The sequence below is a fragment of the Cydia amplana genome, chromosome 3, assembly GCF_948474715.1.
Source record: "Cydia amplana chromosome 3, ilCydAmpl1.1, whole genome shotgun sequence".
In the NCBI taxonomy this organism is placed as follows: Eukaryota; Metazoa; Arthropoda; class Insecta; order Lepidoptera; family Tortricidae; genus Cydia; species Cydia amplana.
The window spans coordinates 2,107,539-2,127,026 of NC_086071.1; the positions used below are offsets into that span (position 1 = coordinate 2,107,539).

Below are 19,488 nucleotides of genomic sequence, written 5' to 3' on the forward strand. Positions count from 1 at the left end.
AAGTTCCTAACGCTTTGACTAAGAAACGCTTTGACAATTTGAATTTCTCAAAGGAGGCGTGGTTAATACCAAACTCAAAATAGCACCTTAAAAAAAACATTAGGGGTCACTGACCTGTCCGAGTATATTGAGGTAGTATGCGTGAGTTGTGTTTGTGTACGTAATGGGGTAATTTGACAGAATCTGGAAATTTACCCTTTAAATTTACCTCCTACCCTCTTAATATAAAACTTGTTCCTCATACAAACGTTCATCCCCTTTTTAACCCCCTTAGGGGATGACCTTCAAAAATCGCTGAAATTACTTTTATTTTAACATAATACCTTTTTACTAAGTTTCAAGTTACTAACCTAGCTTAAAATAAAAGTTGTTCCCCATATAAACTTTTTACCCCTTTATAGAAGATAAATTTCCAAAAACTTAATTGTTGGTATATCTTAAGAAAACATGAGTGAATAGGTAAGTGATGAAGAAGGAATACATTTTTCGGGTTCTCTAATATGTTCTCACTGCTGAGGTGAAAAGTTTTGACACGAGATCAAAGTTATTTACATCTCGTGCGCTTTTGAGTCCCTTACTACGCTCAAGATTCTAAATTAGATTCACTCGCTACGCTCGTGAATCTAGTATAGAATCTTTCGCTTGCACGGGACTCAATAGGCACTCGAAGAAATATCAAACTTTGATCTCTTGTTGTACAAAGAACTATTGTCCGTCCGTTCTTTAGACTCTGCGGATAGAGAAGAGTCATAGCCTATTGGTTCCCTTGCGAGTAATGAGTATATCCACGACTGTTTCCGCACAGACTCTACTTCTTCATACGCTTAAACCGCTGAGCCGATTTAGATGGAGATAATTTGAGGCCCGGGAAAGGACGTAATAGGATAGGTACTCATCATCATCATACGCATACGAAGTTGCGGGCAGAAGCTAGTAAATTTGGTAGTAAAGAATAATAAAAACAATTTTCCCAAACCTTAGAAGGCGTTTTCATTTCATAGAGAATAATAAGATAATCCATTAAAACTTCTTAGTTGCTAGCTAAACCTAAGAGGAAAATAATACGAGCATTGACATCCGGGTATTCTCTTTTATTAATAAATGACTGCCAGTCATTGTCAGTCGTTTTTTATGGAATTATATAGCTCTTTTTGTTATTTTTCTAAACATTGTTTTGGTAATCTCTTTATAAATAATAACGCTCAACAAAATGCCACCGAAAAAGGAGGTAAGTATACGTGATTTTAGATATTATTAATTTTTGGGTTCAGTAGTCAACATGGACCCCTCACAATATCCCTGTCCGTTTACAGCTAGGACTAAGTATAACAACGAAATTTCCAGGAAAATCCCGAGGAACAGATGCGCAGAAAGTTTCGCGCTAAATGTCTATTTCGCGCGCTCGGGCGACTCGTTCTCGCGAACCGGTACTGGCTCATAGAGGGCGTTGACGAGTACAAGGGAGTGGACGACGTAAAGCGGCGAGTGACGCAAGTCATCAGGACAAAGCAACTGAAGAAGCGGTTACTAGATATACAGGTTAGATGGCGTTTTTATCATTCCGTTCAGAATAAGAGCGTTTACACATTGCCCGATCCGATATCGGGTGTTGGATGGAAGTACCTAAAAAGTCATGTGTTTTTCTGTAGGTATCTAAGTAGGTATTTTATTTCCTTTATTTTCACTATTACTAAAAAACGATAGATAACCCAAAAAAGGCGAACTTGATGCCATATGGCACTCTCCTGCAGCTGTTTTTCTCGACCTTCCTACATTCGATATCGGAAAGGCGCGTCCGATAATTTCAGCCATGTCGAAGCGGAGCCCCCCGAACCGATAATATTTGTTTGTGTGCAAAGGTGTGGGGGTGGGGATAATATTTGTAGAAGTGTGCGCTGTGTGCGTGACCACTAAACACGGCGCCCTCGCAGCCCGACTACGTGAATGTAAGATTAACATCCGATATCGGATCGGACAATTTAAAAACGCTCTAAGTCGTGCCATGAAGTAAAATAAACACCCAAGAAATATTAATACATTTATTCAAGACATTTAAGTAGTCGCGCTCCCGCCTCGTGTCAGTGTTGCCAGGGCTCTGGAGTCATAAGTTACGTTTCGTTTCCCTAAAAGTCACGTTTTTGCTGCTTAAGTCACATTTTTATAGTATGGGTTGGTAAATCGATTTTAATAGAAGAAATTCCGAAAATAATATATTACACTAAAATTCTACTAATCTTATATGATTTTATGTGATCGATTTCATGAATTGTAAGTTCCTTTTTTTATTTCTTGATTTTTTTTTCGTTTTCAATACGAAAAAAAAATTACCATAATAAGTTATTATAAAGTCAGTCAAATAACTTTGTCAGTGGAAGAGGGCGCGAAATTAAATTCTCTTTGGGATGATAGACCCTTCGCGATAATTTTTTTAAATTTGACGCTTTTTTCTACTTAATGAAATGGCTTGACAGACTATAGCTTAGGCCTGTCCAGACGAGGAAAATTTTTCGACGGTCTGATTGAATTGTCCGATTGGGTCGGGAAGTGCGGACGCAAACGCCAATTTGGCTCGCCGATTATGACCGATAGTACCGATATAATGGAGTACGGACGCAAGAATACCAATTTGTGACGCTAGTTTTCGCGGTTAGGGGCATTTTTTAATTAACAGCGGTCAAATATCACCATAAAATTTAAATTGATAAAACTGGCCAAATTGGTGTTTGCGTCCGCGCGTCCTGGTTTGATCGGATAGTTTGGTCGGATTGGCGGGGGATGGTCTTCGTCTGGACACGCCTTAATCTACCAAACTTAACCCAGTCACATGAGTCCACAAACTACTAACAAGATACAATTCACAGTCAGTCAGTGCGAGAGAAATTTTTTAAAGTTTACACTGTTTAAGCCCCCTCCAGACTATGTGCGTGAATCGTGGTGTGAAAGCGCGAACGCGAGTGTGGTGTCGATTTCCCTGTCTGCGAATCTTTAATCAAAAGAAAATAAAAAAGTATATGCGTAAATAATTTACCCCCGGCTAAAATTAATGGTTTTAGAGCGCTCAAAAATCTCACAATAACTGATGTAGTACAATGAGTAGTATAGATACAGACTAAAAGAAATGAATCATTACTAATGATTCATTACACAAAAAAAAACTCTTATCAAACTATATAACACCGTCACGTCAAGGTAACAAATCTCATTTTGCCATGACTATGATAAGACCTAGTGATAAACATGATTGTTGATGTATCGTCAAGGGTCAGTGCAAAGTGTCAAATTTAAAGGGCTTAGTAAGCTTGGTTGGGAGCATTCCTAAATAATACGAATTGCAAAACTAAACTTGTCCAAAAATCGACTATCTTCAAAAGTCACAAAAATTGCCCCAAAATCATAAGTCACGCACATGTCACACGAGAAGGCGAAAAGTCACGAAAAATGTGACTTTTGTGACCATCTGGCAACACTGCCTCGTGTATGCCTTTTTATGACGTTGGGTTTGACAGCTCCGTGAGCTGCGGATGTACGTCATGCGCAGTGTTGCCATGATCATCGTCGTGGTGTTGCCAAAATGCCATGGCGGCAACAGAAGTATCAATTTAACTGAGTTATTAGGAGCTTCTGGCGGCATCAGCATTCGTTTCATCAGCTGCCCTGACTTGTCCCTTTAAATATCCATTAGTAATTAGATTAATGAAGCGATCTCGTTACTAGCATTGTGTTACTCCGTACCTACTTTAAGAAAAAGTAAGTGAGTTCGACTAAGATCGGACACCGGATAAGATCGTATGATTCAAATTTCCGCCTGTTGCGGGGCTTTTTTTAATGCTGGCAAGGTGATTCAATGCGCTATTTTGTCCCGCACCCCCCTTCAGGACGCACTTGTCGCTCCGACTAACAAGTCGTGAGATATATAGCTAGGTACGGTTAAGTGCAAACGTCCAAAAATGAGATTGTTTTTTGAGTCCGGAAATACCCTTCGCCAGTTTTTCTTGAATAACTGGCAAGTTGAAGCGTTATTTGTTTCTTTTACAGATTGCATGTTATTTATTAAATTTGTGACAAATCTGTATATTTGGAATTTTGATACGATGCCTGTAGGCCGAGATCCGGTCTTCCGGACCCAAATCCGGACCCAAAGTATGCTATCATCCGATCTTAAATTCTCAGGGATGCTCAAACTTTATTCGTGTCACCATTATCATCATCTTCCTCGCGTTGTCCCGGCATTCTGCCACGGCTCGTGGCTGGGGTCCGCTTGGCAACTAATCCCAGTAATTGGCGTGGGCACTAGGTTTTACGAAAGCGACTGCCATCTGACCTTCCAACCCAGAGGGTAAACTAGACCCGTATTGGGATTAGTCCGGTTTCCTCACGATGTTTTCCTTCACCGAAAAGCGACTGGTAAATATCAAATGATATTTCGTAAATAAGTTTCGAAAAACTCATTGGTACGAGCTGCGGTTCGAACTTCGAACCCGCGACCTCCGGATTGCAAGTCGCACGCTCTTACCGCTAGGCCACCAGCGCTTCATTCGTGTCAATTCGTGTCACCATTATATTTGATTAAATTAGGTATTAGGTAAATATGATTAATAGAGATATTAAATCACAATAAAGCTCCCAAATCATCTTGTATTGATCGCTACACTTAACTAAGTAACGCCACATAGGTACTTAATTGATCTCTTATTCTTAAACAAATATTTTATTATGTTTCCATCTTTATAAATAATAAAAACGCAGACTGATTAAAAATGGTCGTATTAAATCCTCCACTTTCATATTATTTTATCCTTAAATCCTCTTTCATCACCTTTTTTCAACCTAACGCGCTGATGGTGTCAATGAACCCACGTAGTTCATTGACCCTACACGGGTTCATTGACTCCACATCTAAAGTTTGACAACCATAATTTTTTGAAAATTGAGCTCATGGTGTAAGATCGGTCAGAAAAAATGCAAAAAAATAAAAATCGGGTCGGATATGATAGCCCGAATTACTCCTAGACCAATTCTTCTATGTATTAATCAGTGGGTAATACCGGTTATTTTGCAATAGTAAACTCTATGATACCGGCAATAGGGCCGAACTTATAGGCCCGTCCGTTTTTACACCACCAGGTAAAAAAATTACGCTGTTAATTTATTTTGTTTCTGAATTGAATTCTGTAATTGAATCATGTCCATACCCTATCCACAAGGTGAGAAAAAAAATCCAACATCATCTCAACCCACCTAAAAACGTCCGAAACTTTGCCGAACTCACCTTATTTGATGGGTACCTACATTAATATACTTACATAATTTCAGGACAAAGCCTTGCTGAATAAGCCTGCGGCAGATCGTACGTACCAGGAGCAGCAATATCTCTACCGGAAATTAGGTGATTTGAAGTGCTTCAAACGATATCCCAAGGTACATGATTCGTTCCAGATTTTCAACCGTAGTTTATTTTTCTATTAAGAACCATTAACATATAGGTATACCTATATGTACCTATATGTGCATACCGCATATATGCGGTTATGTTACTTTCAAGTCTATGCTTTCACCTAGTGTCTTGAACGCGATTTCAAAAATCGGCTTGGAAACATTTAAACCTCAATTATTTGTTCATTATTTTGCTTCATATGTAGAATGTGAGAAGAAAGCTGGCAGCGGCGACATACTTCAAATACTACGGTCCGAACCGCGTGATCGTGCGGCAGTACCACGAGGCCCACGCCATGTACTTCATAGTGAACGGAGACGTGACCGTGAGCCAGCTTTTCTACGACGACCTGCTGCAGCAGCACGTATCCGTGGACGTGGACACCATGACCACCGGGGACATGTTCGGAGATGTCTCGCTGCTGCACAACACGCCGAGAACGGCTACTGTCACTACTAACGGTAGGATTCTGTGGGAAGTTGTATAGGCTCACACCACGCTTTGCACCGGCGGGTGTCGTTAGGAAAGGAACTCGAGTCTTTTGGGTGTAAATTATCTAAATATGTATGTAGTATTTTATTTTACCCTTTTCGCCGCCACGTCAATGAAGTAAAAAAGTGTCATCAACTCATCAACGCCATGTCAAAAATTGCACGTACGAGTAGACAACCCGTACCTAGGTGTAACATATCAAGTCGTGGCGTGTGAACTGCTAGTTCGCTGGCTCAGCCTAGCCTGCCCAACTATGTAAATACAATAAATAATTATAAGACTTAGCATTAAGCACTGCATGTACCTGACGTGTAAAATTATATTTTTATCAATAAAGTATTGAAATTGAAAATTGAAATTGTGGTGCACGAAATGTACTGACCACAGAACATATTAAAGAGGTTAGAACGGCTATCGCGCGCAGTTAGTATCGGAACCGGTGTCGCCGCTCGTTCCTCTCCACATACACTCGCGCAACGGTAGTAAAAACTTGTGTGCCTGGTGAATGGATACGCCTCCTTTAGACAGATTTGATGTCTGGCTTCTTAATCTGAACGTTATTGTGGCGCAAAAGGCATGTTTACGTTTTTCGGTCAGCGCGGGCGAGTATTAGCATGCGTGCGTTTGCTCATAACCGGCGGCGACACGTATAACGTTATACGCGTTATACGTTATACGTTATACCCTTCTCGCATCGCTATTCTAACTTGTTCTGTGGTACTGACTTTATATCAAGTCAATGGCGGCGAAAAGGTTAATTATATGTTTTTAATTATTGTTTGCAGTGATGGATATGTATGTATGTTCTGGTTACAGGTCACTGCGAGTTGTTGGCATTGATGAGGGAAGACTTCAAGTACACGCTGCAGGCGCTGGTGCAGAAGCAATGGGACGAGGTGCGGCGCGCCATGTCCGCCTTCACTTACTTCGACGGGCTCGACGAGGTAACATAACACTACTGTCTACTTCTAAGAAATCATATTGACAACCCATCCGTACTGGAACGTACGATTATGCGTTTTTTTACCCCCGGCAACTACATAGCTGCAGTAGGGCGTAGCGCACGAGACCCATCAGCAACCTTTTCGCATTTCCAATTATTCGCACCTATATCACGGTTCGAACGCACCCACGTACCGAGCCATAGAATTACTAAATAACTTCATAGCTACAGTTCAAAACGCAGACATATTCGCAGACAAGTGGCCGTCCTTACAATGTAGTATCAGGATTTTTTAAACTCTACCTATGTAACATAGTATCAGGATCTCTACTTATATAACTTAGTAATATGTAGGTATGTTTAATTTAAGATCCTAGAGATAGTTCGAAAATTATATACATAATTATGTTTATGATACTGACTATGTACTAACAGTATAAGTGTCTTTGGCTTAGGTTGCGTTGCTGTATATTTGTTTAAATAAAGAATAAAATGACAAACGTTTATATACCTGCATGTAATGTATTTATTCGGTTTCTGTATTACTTGTGTCTTGTGTATGGTACTCGCTAGTGGTTTCTCAATAGAAAATAGGTAGCTATTATACACAAAAATTGGCAGTTGTTACATTTACTTATCGTGAAACCTGTGGGTTTGGTAGGTATACTTAATGTAAAATCTGTTGAGTCCTAGAAACTTATACTTAAACAAGTAAAATATGTTTTGTAGCTTCTTATGAGGCGATTTCCTTGAAATTAGTTATCGAGGTTAGAGAATCACTTCAAAAAAGAAGAAAACATGAAACATACGTGACGATATTCAAAAATTTTCACTTGCTTCCTAAACGTTGTTGATTTTTGCAAATTCCATTACATTACTCATCATTATCATTCGCTCGCCCTTCACCCATTGACTTGCGGTCGGCGCAGAATGTCTTTATCTCTCATAGAACCTACGAAAGAAGACGTGCTGCAAGAGGTCTCTAACGTCCCTCATCTTGTCACTCATTATTCACCTGTTTTGTTTTAAAATCATCTCTCACACAGTTCATTCACATTTTCCGTAGTTTTCGTTCCTTACATGCCTCTACATTCGTTCCTAGTGCTTTGCGCCTCACATGACTTTCATCTCTCCGCATCACAAAACTTCGAGGCACGCAACCTGAAGGAAACATTGTGTGCGCTGCGCTGCACACTCGTGGCGCTTACGTTCTATCTAGACGAGGTTGAGCAAAGCTTTATATTGCTACAGATGACCAGACGCGAAGGTTGTATAGCAGCCAAAATGAAGTCGTATGCGCCGAACGAGACGCTGCTCGGCGACGGCGAGGGTGTGGCCAACTTCGTGTACTTCGTACTTTCAGGGCGCTGCCAGATGATAGAGTCTTTGCAAGTTACCGTCACTACGCACCTCGGCCGCAACCATTATACGTTGTACGATCCCTATGTAAGTATTAATATGGCGCGGACATAGGTACAAGTTATCACGAAACTAGTTGGTTCAGATTCAGATTTATTATTGCGTAAAGAAAATATTGTGCATTTTTTCCATGCAAGGTTTCTTAAAAATCACACGATTTTCGTAGATAAATTAAGTTTAGGTACTAAACGGTATAGTCAGCAAACCTATTCGCTTAGCACCTCTGCATATAAATTTGTAGCTAATCGTTTTGTTGAATGTGCTATACCATAGAGAAAAAATACATAGATTGCTCATTCCATACATCAGTTTTAGTACCAAAAAGACTATTAGCATCTAGATGCTAATAGTCTTTTTGGTACTGAAACTGATGCATGCTAGCATCGAGTAGCGGAACTATCAGTACTGCTACTTGACAATAGATGTAGACACTGAAATTAATAGGCTAACTGATGTATGGAGTGAGCACTCTTGTCTTATTATATTTCTCTATGGCTATACTTACCTGAACTGTCATATTTATGAGATTGTTTACCGTTGACATCAGATATATTGGAGCAGAGCGGCCATCAAGGCGCTCACAAATTTCTGAACACGCCTCTATTGTCAAGGCGTTAGTACTTACATGTTTATATAATTTTGGGCACCTCGGGCCTCGGCCGCTCACGGCCGCTCCGATATATCTGATGGCGACTATACAAAATTTTGAACACCTCGCTCGCTAAGTTTCTGCTGCTCACTGTCTATTATTGTGACTAAAAGCCTTACCGTAAAATAACGTTACTTTCGAAACCTAAGGAGAAAATAATAAACGCAAGTGAACGCAATTCGGTTCCATTTTGTCCAAACAATTTGTAAAACCTTGTTAATTATCAGCTTTCTTTACCTTCTTCGTAAAAATAGTTTTATTCTTGATCGTCTCTAAACCCAGGGTGGTTATACCTATTTATTTTAGGTGCCGAAACAGGAACAAGAACTTTCCTTAGAAAAGAAATGGTTTGGAAATAAAGACCCCAGCGTAACGACATCCGTCATTGATGAAGGTCCATCGCAGCAAGGAGCGTCTAAGATCCACGGGGTTCTGAAACATACAACAACGCAGAGACGTGACACTCGAGAGAGTGACATCAAACTAGGATGGAGCCAAACCGTCACAGAAGGGCCTGGTGATGAAGACCCGGCCATCTCGAACATGGTATTGAAGCCGCCTAGCGAAATTTTGCCCCGAGGTTCTCTGAGGTTAGAAATTAGAATTATCTCGTGTTATCAGAAAATGTAGTACATACCTACTTATTGTCAAAACATTGCGTTTTGAACTTTTGATTACTTTTTATCTCCGGTTTTTGTCTCATAAAGCGTACACTACTCCATTAGTAAAAAGCGACTATAGAAAAGCGTATTCCCATCGTAAAGGCCGAAAGGATGGAAGTATTATTCGAATGAATGTATTTTATTATGTTGTTTTTTGGCAGGTTAAGTGATCCGATCCCAGTTTCCGAAATGCCACAAAAGCCAAAAGCTGCTCCAGTTAATTTGCGAACGTATTTCATGCAGGTTTGGTTCTCGCTGATGTTGATATGATCTAGAAATCCCTCTTATTACTCACCCTTTACTATCATTATTTATACTTTGAACAGTGCTGAATTGACAGAGCATAACTGTGGTGGGACAAATATCTAGTTGAAGAAAACCTCTTGAAAATAGTTTTCTAATTAGTTAGTAGGTACTGTGCCTTACACACAGACCCTAATTCATAAAAATGCCAAGTAGCTATCCTTCCGCACCTACATTAAACCTATTGGACGCCAATGACCGATATATCCGCACCGCAGGTTCAACGCCAAAGACCGATTAATCGGTCACAGACCACAGAGCAACATCGACCTACGTGCATATACATAAAGTTAAACTTCAGTTTTGACACTTCAATGATGTGGCGTCTGAGTGACAGCTTTTGTGTTTGACACGGCGTTGAAAAGGTTAAGCTTTTTCTAATATTATTTTTGAGCAGGTGGTCATCTTCAACCCTGGGTCCACGTTCGGTTTCGGCGAGAACATGCGCGACCGGCGCATCGTCGCGCTCACGCCCGTCGACTGCATGCTGCTGCCCAAGGTCTGGCTGCTGCAGCGGAATACTGCCAACATCTGGACACGGATACAGCACTACCTCGAGAAGAAGGTGATCATGTTCACATGCTATGGTATAATGTAGCGAGTTTATTCTTAACACAGATTTGGAGGCTGTCTCTGTTTTTTTAGGAGGGGTTTCCCATGGGTGCTGATAGTCCTGTTTAATTTAGGATTTTCACCGCAAGAGCTATATATATATTTTTTTTTCAGTGAAATTTCATACGTTATAGCTTGGTTATAGTAAGAAAATGATTGTTACTTTAAAGATGAGTGTTTGCGCAGATACCGACAAAGAAGCACCTATTCAAAGAGTTGGTGTCGGCGCGCCGCTGGCTCGAGTTCCGCGACCAAGTGGTGTCGGACGTGGTGGCGCGCTCCAAGGCTGTCAACTTCACTACTGTGCACGACGTGCCTTACTCGATACGCATGGAGGAGATGCTAGATATTTAGAGGTAGATAGATGCTCGCTTTAAGTCATTGACATTTACATAAACTGTAATCACGTGAAATAATAATTTCAGTTTCCAGTGTTTATTCTTCAATTTTTCTCATTTTCTTGAAGCATCCTCAGCTGGTTTGGAGTATCCGCTCCGGTGCCTAATTTATAAATACCTATGCGTCGGCAAGTAGCCAGAGCTAAGCAAGGAATAATGAAATCAATTCCTATGAAATTAATGAGGTGATTTATTGGACTGAGCGTCCGGCACTGCGAGAACTTTGCACTGAGTTTGCAGTTAAGGTACCTACCCCTTAAAAAAGTGCCATACTTGACATAGCACTTGGCAGGAAAACTTAGCATGGAGGCCAATTCAAACTTACATTCTGACATCTAAATTATGTAATTTAGTTAACGTTCGCGCATTGTCAGGTACTTGTCCATTCATGTATTTGCGCGAGCGAGACGCACGGGAGAATAATATATCGTTTAGATATTATTTTGAAGTCAGAATGTACTAGTTTGAACTGGCCTTTTGGTTCGACTATATTAGCGTCATGAGCTGTTAGAAGTTCTACAACTGACTCAACCGAATTTAATTCAGAATCTGATGTCATAGATGATATCTGAAATCAAAGGCCGTCCAAAGCATGCCTACTCACAGTAACAAGAGGCACGCTTTATTCAGGAGACGTTTTGCTAAGGTGTGGTATTAGGCTTGTGAAATTTTCTATCTGTTCTATTGAGCAAACTTTTCATAGTAATGCACTTAAAGTAGCAATTATCAATACTACACTACACTACTTATATGTGGCTTTCCAGGGTCCTTTATGCTTCATGTGCAATAAGGACCTATTTATCAGAATATCTGTTGGAACTACAGATGGGAAGGACCATACATAAATTGCACTTGAAGCATAAGGACCCTTCTGTGATGAAAAACCATATATTATAGTTTATGTTCCTTACTAAGTGCGCTCAATAGAATATCGAATGGAATTTCACAAATCTGTCAATTGGTTTTATCAACTTTGCTCGAGCGAATTAACACTACACTGAGCATGACCCGACATGCTGCAGGCCGGTATTTTAACGTACATATTGTGTTGTGCCATACAAGGATGTACAACAACAGCTAGACGTGGAGGCGGCGGCGCGGGGGAGCGAGGCTGAGTTCGCAAATCGACTGGTTCCGGATTTGCCTACGTTACCGTTTACAACCATCAAGGTTCTGCCGGCCTAGCCAAGCTGACAATCGCTATCGCTTCGATAACGAAACGCTTTGTCTCTTTATCACTCTTCTATATTAGTGCGACAGTGACAGTTGCGTTTCGATCGCTACGGAGCGTTAGCGATTGGCGCGTTGGCTACGCGGCCGTTCGCTCTGCTAACCTATATGACATAATGTTTAGCGCTGGCGTGATTAAATACTCGTATATTCTCCACTTTTTTTTATAGAGTTGGAAAACTATACGTTACTTATATGTACTCAGATTCATTTATTTTCTTTGAATTCAAACAGGCGTGAGTCATACTATCACAAAAGCTACGTATTTTTAGTCACTCTCGTGACATGTTTCGGAGAGCCTAGGTCTCCTTTTTCAAGCGACATTTCTATTAGTTACACAATACACAGCATTCATGTAACATTACTTAAAACATAGAGGAAAATATCTTTCTGGTAATTTTACCTTTCGCGTATGAGTCTTAAGTAATTATATAGGTATTTATAGATTTAATAATAAGTTTAATTAAAGTATGAACTATAATAATTATGTTGGTATTATGAGTCGTATATGAAAATATTAAATGGGGAAATGCGTTTGATACTTGATAAACGAAAATGGCAAAAACCGATAAGCATCAGATTGGTGATTTATTTTATAATAGGTGCTCACCATCGCTCACTGCAACAATCTGTTATAGATGGATATACCTTCTTACATATTTTACACCTGGTTCACCTTCAGTACACTGTTCATACAAAAATCTTGTTGTGTGGGCCTTGTCATTGTACAGTCTCAGTGTTATATTTCATTCCTTTTAAATGAGTAAAGTACACATAACATAGTAATTTCAATCGGGACGAGGGTTTCAAGATCTCATCCACATGGAATCCAGTCATTAGTAAATGTTAGCGTAAAGGAATATCGACAGTCGATAAATCGAATATCGTTAGTGTTGTGTGTCGACAGAGTGACATCCCTAGTGCGCAAAACGTTCAAGCGGATAAACAAGACCAAGTGCGGGTAGTTCGAAAAACTCGCGCGGTTAGAAGATGCTGATGTCAACTTAAGCCAGTCTTCTCCGAGACCACGGGGACAACGCCGTCCCGAAACACTCGAAACGTCGGAGGTAAATCTTAAAAACTTAGATACGCGATTAAGTCCCGTTGTACAATTTAATAATGAGTAAAGTATATATAAACAAAACAGATATTATATTATATTATTGATTTTGTTCCAAAGAAAGGGTGTAGCAGGATAGTCTATTGGAAAAATTGACCCTAACGCTTGGAGCTTGAAAGTCTTGAAACTATACGATGCCTTAATATAAGGATATGCTAATCACAACTTTTCAACCCCCTGCTACCCCGGGGGGCTCACCACACCCTAAATTAGGTCCACATCCCATTATTTTATTGAGCTGAAACTTCAGATACCTATATAATTAGGTAAGTTGGGACAATGCAATATTATGGTACCATCGAGTTGACCTGATGATACCACACCGAAGATGGCCATATAGGTACTTAAACTATTAGTTGACTGTTAAAATAAAAGCACAGCGACAAAAGTGTGTACTTATCAAAATAGTAGTTTATGCAACAGTGATATAATAAGGGTTCTTAAAATTCAAGGGTCGAAGTTACAAAACGAGACGTAGTCGAGTTTTGTAAAAAAAGACCCGAGAATTTTAAGAACCAATTATGAGCTGTTGCATACATTACTTTTTCTATGACAGCTGCAGCAAAAAAAAAAAAAAAAAAAAAAAAAAAAAAAAAAAAAAAAAAAAAAAAAAAGTTATTATTAAAAAAAAAGAGTTATTATTAAAAAAAAAGAGTTATTATTTAAAAAAAATTGAGTTATTATTAAAAAAAAAAGAGTTATTATTTAAAAAAAAAAGAGTTATTATTGTAAATGAAAACATACCTCTTTCAATCAAGTGTAGGGTTTTTGGTATTTAGCATACCTATTTAATTCTATTTAAAGTTACGGGTAGTTTGAAATAAGACCTAGCATACCTACTTAACAAGTTTTTAAAGTTAAGGGTAGTTTGAAATTGAAGACTGTTATTGGTTGGGTATAAAAAGAAAGACACTTGGCGGACAGCTCTCTTTGGTTGTTGAGTCGTGCTAGCAGGCGGTTGTCAAGAGAAGAGATTATTGTGAATTGGAAGAAGACAAGAAAATAAATGGATAAATATCTTCAAGGTGTTGTTATTTTTACACTTCAGAAGTGCGCAGAACGTAAGTACACGCCTACTGCTATTACTTATTGATTTAGTGAGATAACTGATAACATGACCCTTATTCTGAGCTTGGAGATAATTAATTAACTATACGAAATTCTAATGGATTACGTAAGAAATATGGTACTGGTAACATTTTTATTTAATTTAAATGAGTACCTGCATCATAATTGCATATCAGTTAAACTTAGGTTAGTTTGACCCATAAATGTAATTAAATGGACATAATATCTATGTGTAATCATAAGAATATATGCGTCAGTTGGTCGAGAATTCAAAGTATTCAACCACCATGCCACCGACAGCTAGGCATAATAATGTTCAGTTAACAAAATCAAGTACACGTGTTCTTCTTAATAAATAGATACGTGACTGTAGTTATTAACTTCTTTGCTACTTACTTACCCACACACATGTGGGAATTAGGCAGAATATGTCAACACGTGGGTCTTGTATATGTGTTGGTTGGAGTATTCAAGGGTGCCTTAATTTTCATTATTTCTTCACTACGGCGCATAGTTTCAGAGATAAATTGATATTTATGATTTATAACCAGGTCTCGCAATTTAATTGAAGATTTTGAGTTTTGATTTTGATCCTTAATGTTAAAATTTGTGGAATATAAGTAGATGGCTTACTATGCAAACGGGGCATTGAATTTTCAGTCATTTTTTTTGCTACGACGCATAGTTTTTGAGATAAATGAATGTTTATAATTTGAACTACCATTAAACATTATTTTGTCATATAATTCCTTTATAGTTTATAAGGTATTATGATATAGTATATAGGTATATGTAACACCGGATACTTTTACGTTTCATGCCGAGTTGTTGGAGAATATGGCTGACGATGACTCATGATGATCAACGGCGCTTGCGAACACCAGAAGCCTCGGTCTTCGCGAAAGGGAATGTAGCTGGAATAACAGCGGCAGTGAAAAAGGAATCCAGACCGAAGCAGAGTCCTGTTGTGAAAGTCAGGAGTAACCCCGCTTCGACAGCCTTAGCGAGAGGCACGCGCCACTGGACATCAGGTCATGTACACCTACTTTTACTATTATATTATGAATGATTTGATATGGTAATGTGTGTTAGATACCGTGAATTGCTTGACTTCATCTCGTTCATCGACATCTAGCACATATAACATAAGTATAAGATGAATATATTGCCAGAGGATAAGTTGAGAAAAATAAATTTGATGAACCGATAGAAACTATTACTTGTGTACCAATTATGAGAAATTTTTGCCTAAATATGTCAATGCGATATAATAACGCGTATATATCTTATCTTACGAAATAATAGATACGATCTATGAGTGGTTCTCAGCCGGTCAGGCCTTTGACCAACGTTTGTGATTTCTATTTGAACTGCAAGGAAGCTCCACATTTATAATGCCATCTGATTATAAACAAAATTGGACAATAATTAGCTCATTAACGGCACAATTTTCTGTGAATTGATAAACATAACATACGTTTTTATTAATAAAAATTAATAAAAGACATAGACAGGAATATAAAACTAAGACTAACTACAATTAAAATAACTAAATGTGAATTGATTGATTTGTTGCTTTGTTTATTTATTGGTCAAATATCGAGTATCGAGTATCGAGTATCGAGTATCGAGTATCGAGTATCGAGTATCGAGTATCGAGTATAGAGTATCGAGTATAGAGTATCGAGTATCGAGTATCGAGTATCGAGTATCGAGTATCGAGTATCGAGTATCGAGTATCGAGTATCTAGTATCTAGTATCGAGTATCGAGTATCTAGTATCTAGTATCTAGTATCGAGTATCTAGTATCGAGTATCGAGTATCTAGTATCTAGTATTGATAGTCATTTGGTTTATTGAATTATGGAGTCATTTGGTTTATTGAATTATGGAGTCATTTGGTTTATTGAATAGAGTCATTTGGTTTATTGAATTATGGAGTCATTTGGTTTATTGAAGTATGGAGTCATTTGGTTTATTGAATAGAGTCATTTGGTTTATTGAATTATAGTCATTTGGTTTATTGAATTATAGTCATTTGGTTTATTGAATTATAGTCATTTGGTTTATTGAATTATAGAGTCATTTGGTTTATTGAATTATAGAGTCATTTGGTTTATTGAATTATAGAGTCATTTGGTTTATTGAATTATAGAGTCATTTGGTTTATTGAATTATAGAGTCATTTGGTTTATTGAATTATAGAGTCATTTGGTTTATTGAATTATAGAGTCGGTTTATTGAATTATAGTCGGTTTATTGAATTATAGAGTCGGTTTATTGAATTATAGAGTCGGTTTATTGAATTATAGAGTCGGTTTATTGAATTATAGAGTCGGTTTATTGAATTATAGAGTCGGTTTATTGAATTATAGAGTCGGTTTATTGAATTATAGAGTCGGTTTATTGAATTATAGAGTCGGTTTATTGAATTATAGAGTCGGTCTATTGAATTATAGAGTCGGTTTATTGAATTATAGAGTCGGTTTATTGAATTATAGAGTCGGTTTATTGAATTATAGTCGTTTGGTTTATTGAATTATAGTCGTTTGGTTTATTGAATTATACGAGTCGTTTGGTTTATTGAATTATACGAGTCGTTTGGTTTATTGAATTATACGAGTCGTTTGGTTTATTGAATTATACGAGTCGTTTGGTTTATTGAATTATAGAGTCGTTTGGTTTATTGAATTATAGAGTCGTTTGGTTTATTGAATGTCGAGTCGTTTGGTTTATTGAATGTCGAGTCGTTTGGTTTATTGAATGATCGAGTCGTTTGGTTTATTGAATGATCGAGTCGTTTGGTTTATTGAATGATCGAGTCGTTTGGTTTATTGAATGATCGAGTCGTTTGGTTTATTGAATGATCGAGTCGTTTGGTTTATTGAATGATCGAGTCGTTTGGTTTATTGAATGATCGAGTCATTGGTTGATTGAATTATAGTCCTAATTTATAGTCATTGGGCTTGAATTGTAGTTATTGGGCTTGAATTATAGTCATTGGTTGATTGAATTGTAGAGTCATTGGTTGATTGAATTGTAGAGTCATTGGTTGATTGAATTGTAGAGTCATTGGTTGATTGAATTGTAGAGTCATTGGTTGATTGAATTGTAGAGTCATTGGTTGATTGAATTGTAGAGTCGTTGGTTGATTGAATTGTAGAGTCGTTGGTTGATTGAATTGTAGAGTCGTTGGTTGATTGAATTGTAGAATCGTTGGTTGATTGAATTGTAGAATCGTTGGTTGATTGAATTGTAGAATCATTGGTTGATTGAATTGTAGAATTGTTGGTTGATTGAATTGTAGAATCGTTGGTTGATTGAATTGTAGAATCGTTGGTTGATTAAATTGTAGAATCGTTGGTTGATTGAATTGTAGAATCGTTGGTTGATTGAATTGTAGAATCGTTGGTTGATTGAATTGTAGAATCGTTGGTTGATTGAATGATTGAATTGTAGAATCGTTGGTTGATTGAATTGTAGAATCGTTGGTTGATTGAATTGTAGAATCTTTGGTTGATTGAATTGTAGAATCGTTGAATGATTGAATTGTAGAATCGTTGAATTATTGAATTGTAGAATCGTTGAATTATTGAATTGTAGAATCGTTGAATTATTGAATTGTAGAATCGTTGAATTATTGAATTGTAGAATCGTTGAATTATTGAATTGTAGAATCGTTGAATTATTGAATTGTAGAATCGTTGAATTATTGAATTGTAGAATCGTTGAATTATTGAATTGTAGAATCGTTGAATTATTGAATCATTGAATTATTGAATCATATTTTTAATTCATAGGTTACTGCAGTTAATGTTGCAGCATTACATTGAAGTGATTTTAATATGATGATTTTAATATAAGCGATAATGAAGAGTGCATGGTTGAACCTGTTTACGAGACCTTGATTTGGTTCATAAGCTACTAGAACTCGCCACAATTAAACCGAGATCGAGGAGGATTGATGGCCTCTTATTGGTTATATTATTATGTTTAAATATTATGTTTAAATCATTACTAGATAAGCTGATATATTAAATAATGCATGAACTATAAAAAACTCGTCAAATAATAGTAGATTACCATTTAGGCAGTTTTTAAAAGAGACAATTTAATAATAAGAGATATTAATTTCAACTGGGAGGTTATTAAAGACACGTATTGCGGTAAAGAATTCACTTTTATACTTTTACTTATTGCCGAACTTGAAATTTGATAATTATATTTATACTAGTGCGCAAATCGTAATTAAAAGATTTATTCTTAATATTTTGTGTTTACAAAAAGGCGAAGCTCCAGTAGAGATCTACACTCAATTAACGCAAGTATTTCCTTGAAGAAATCTCTGAGTGGATATTGGTGATACATGTTGCGTGGGCAGTTTTCTTACAACCTAAACATAATTACAACGTCGTCGTAGTCACCCCAGTAGTTAAATGATACCATATTTCAGTTACAAAATGTGCGATTCCATGGTATACATTTCTGATTGTATTCTAGAACAAGTCGGAAGGTACGGATAGGTAAAACATCAGGTTTGTGCAGTTCTATCGTTTATGTCTGCCATGTAACATTTGAAACGTATAATTTATTTAATTCAACGTGTAGAGAAAATATTACTGGTCCTTTTTCTGCGGAAACACGCCTATTTAGGTGCTATGTTTATTCCCGAACTGCGGGATTTGGTATGCTGTAAAGACGTTTAGTGAATTAATATACTGTTCAAGTCTTTCATAAAACAATATGCATATTATAAAAAAATCTAATAGTCTGAAAATCCCAACGCGTCTTGCAATTGATGGACTAAGTACTTTGTCAGCTTGGATAAATACTAACAAGCTAGAATATACGACCTTCTCTGAAAACATTGGGAGGGGAGCTATTAGGTATAGGTTTTTAGTACCAGATGATTGAATTAATGCATTGATAATGGGAACATAATAGGTCAAGTTGTACACAATAATTACTTAATTATCGCTGTTATTCATCATAGTAATATTTTATAAATTATAGTCAGGGTTAAAGTTACTGAAAGGTTCTCGGGAAATATTCCTGTCTCAAGAGTGAGGTTTATAATTGAAGATTTCTTGACATGATAATGGAAAATGATGTTGAAGCCACGAGAATTTGATTTGATTCGTGTGCTGACACAGCTGAG

General features: G+C 37.5%; 1 protein-coding gene across 1 annotated transcript; it reads left to right on the plus strand.

Annotated features, from left to right (window-relative positions):
• Positions 1–1,210: 1,210 nt before the first annotated feature.
• On the plus strand, positions 1,211–10,868 carry LOC134662639 (uncharacterized). The gene is made up of 10 exons (XM_063518911.1): positions 1,211–1,228; positions 1,345–1,539; positions 5,314–5,418; positions 5,640–5,895; positions 6,743–6,870; positions 8,121–8,315; positions 9,244–9,527; positions 9,761–9,842; positions 10,300–10,467; positions 10,701–10,868. The coding sequence occupies exons 1-10, from the start codon at positions 1,211–1,213 to the stop codon at positions 10,866–10,868; spliced, it is 1,599 nt and encodes a 532-aa protein (XP_063374981.1).
• Positions 10,869–19,488: the final 8,620 nt, after the last annotated feature.

Excerpts from the sequence above, each read along its gene's own strand:
- LOC134662639 (XM_063518911.1), top strand. Across the intron at positions 9,528-9,760 it reads TTGCCCCGAGGTTCTCTGAG|GTTAAGTGATCCGATCCCAG; the intron begins GTTAGAAATTAG and ends GTTTTTTGGCAG. Across the intron at positions 9,843-10,299 it reads TGCGAACGTATTTCATGCAG|GTGGTCATCTTCAACCCTGG; the intron begins GTTTGGTTCTCG and ends ATTTTTGAGCAG.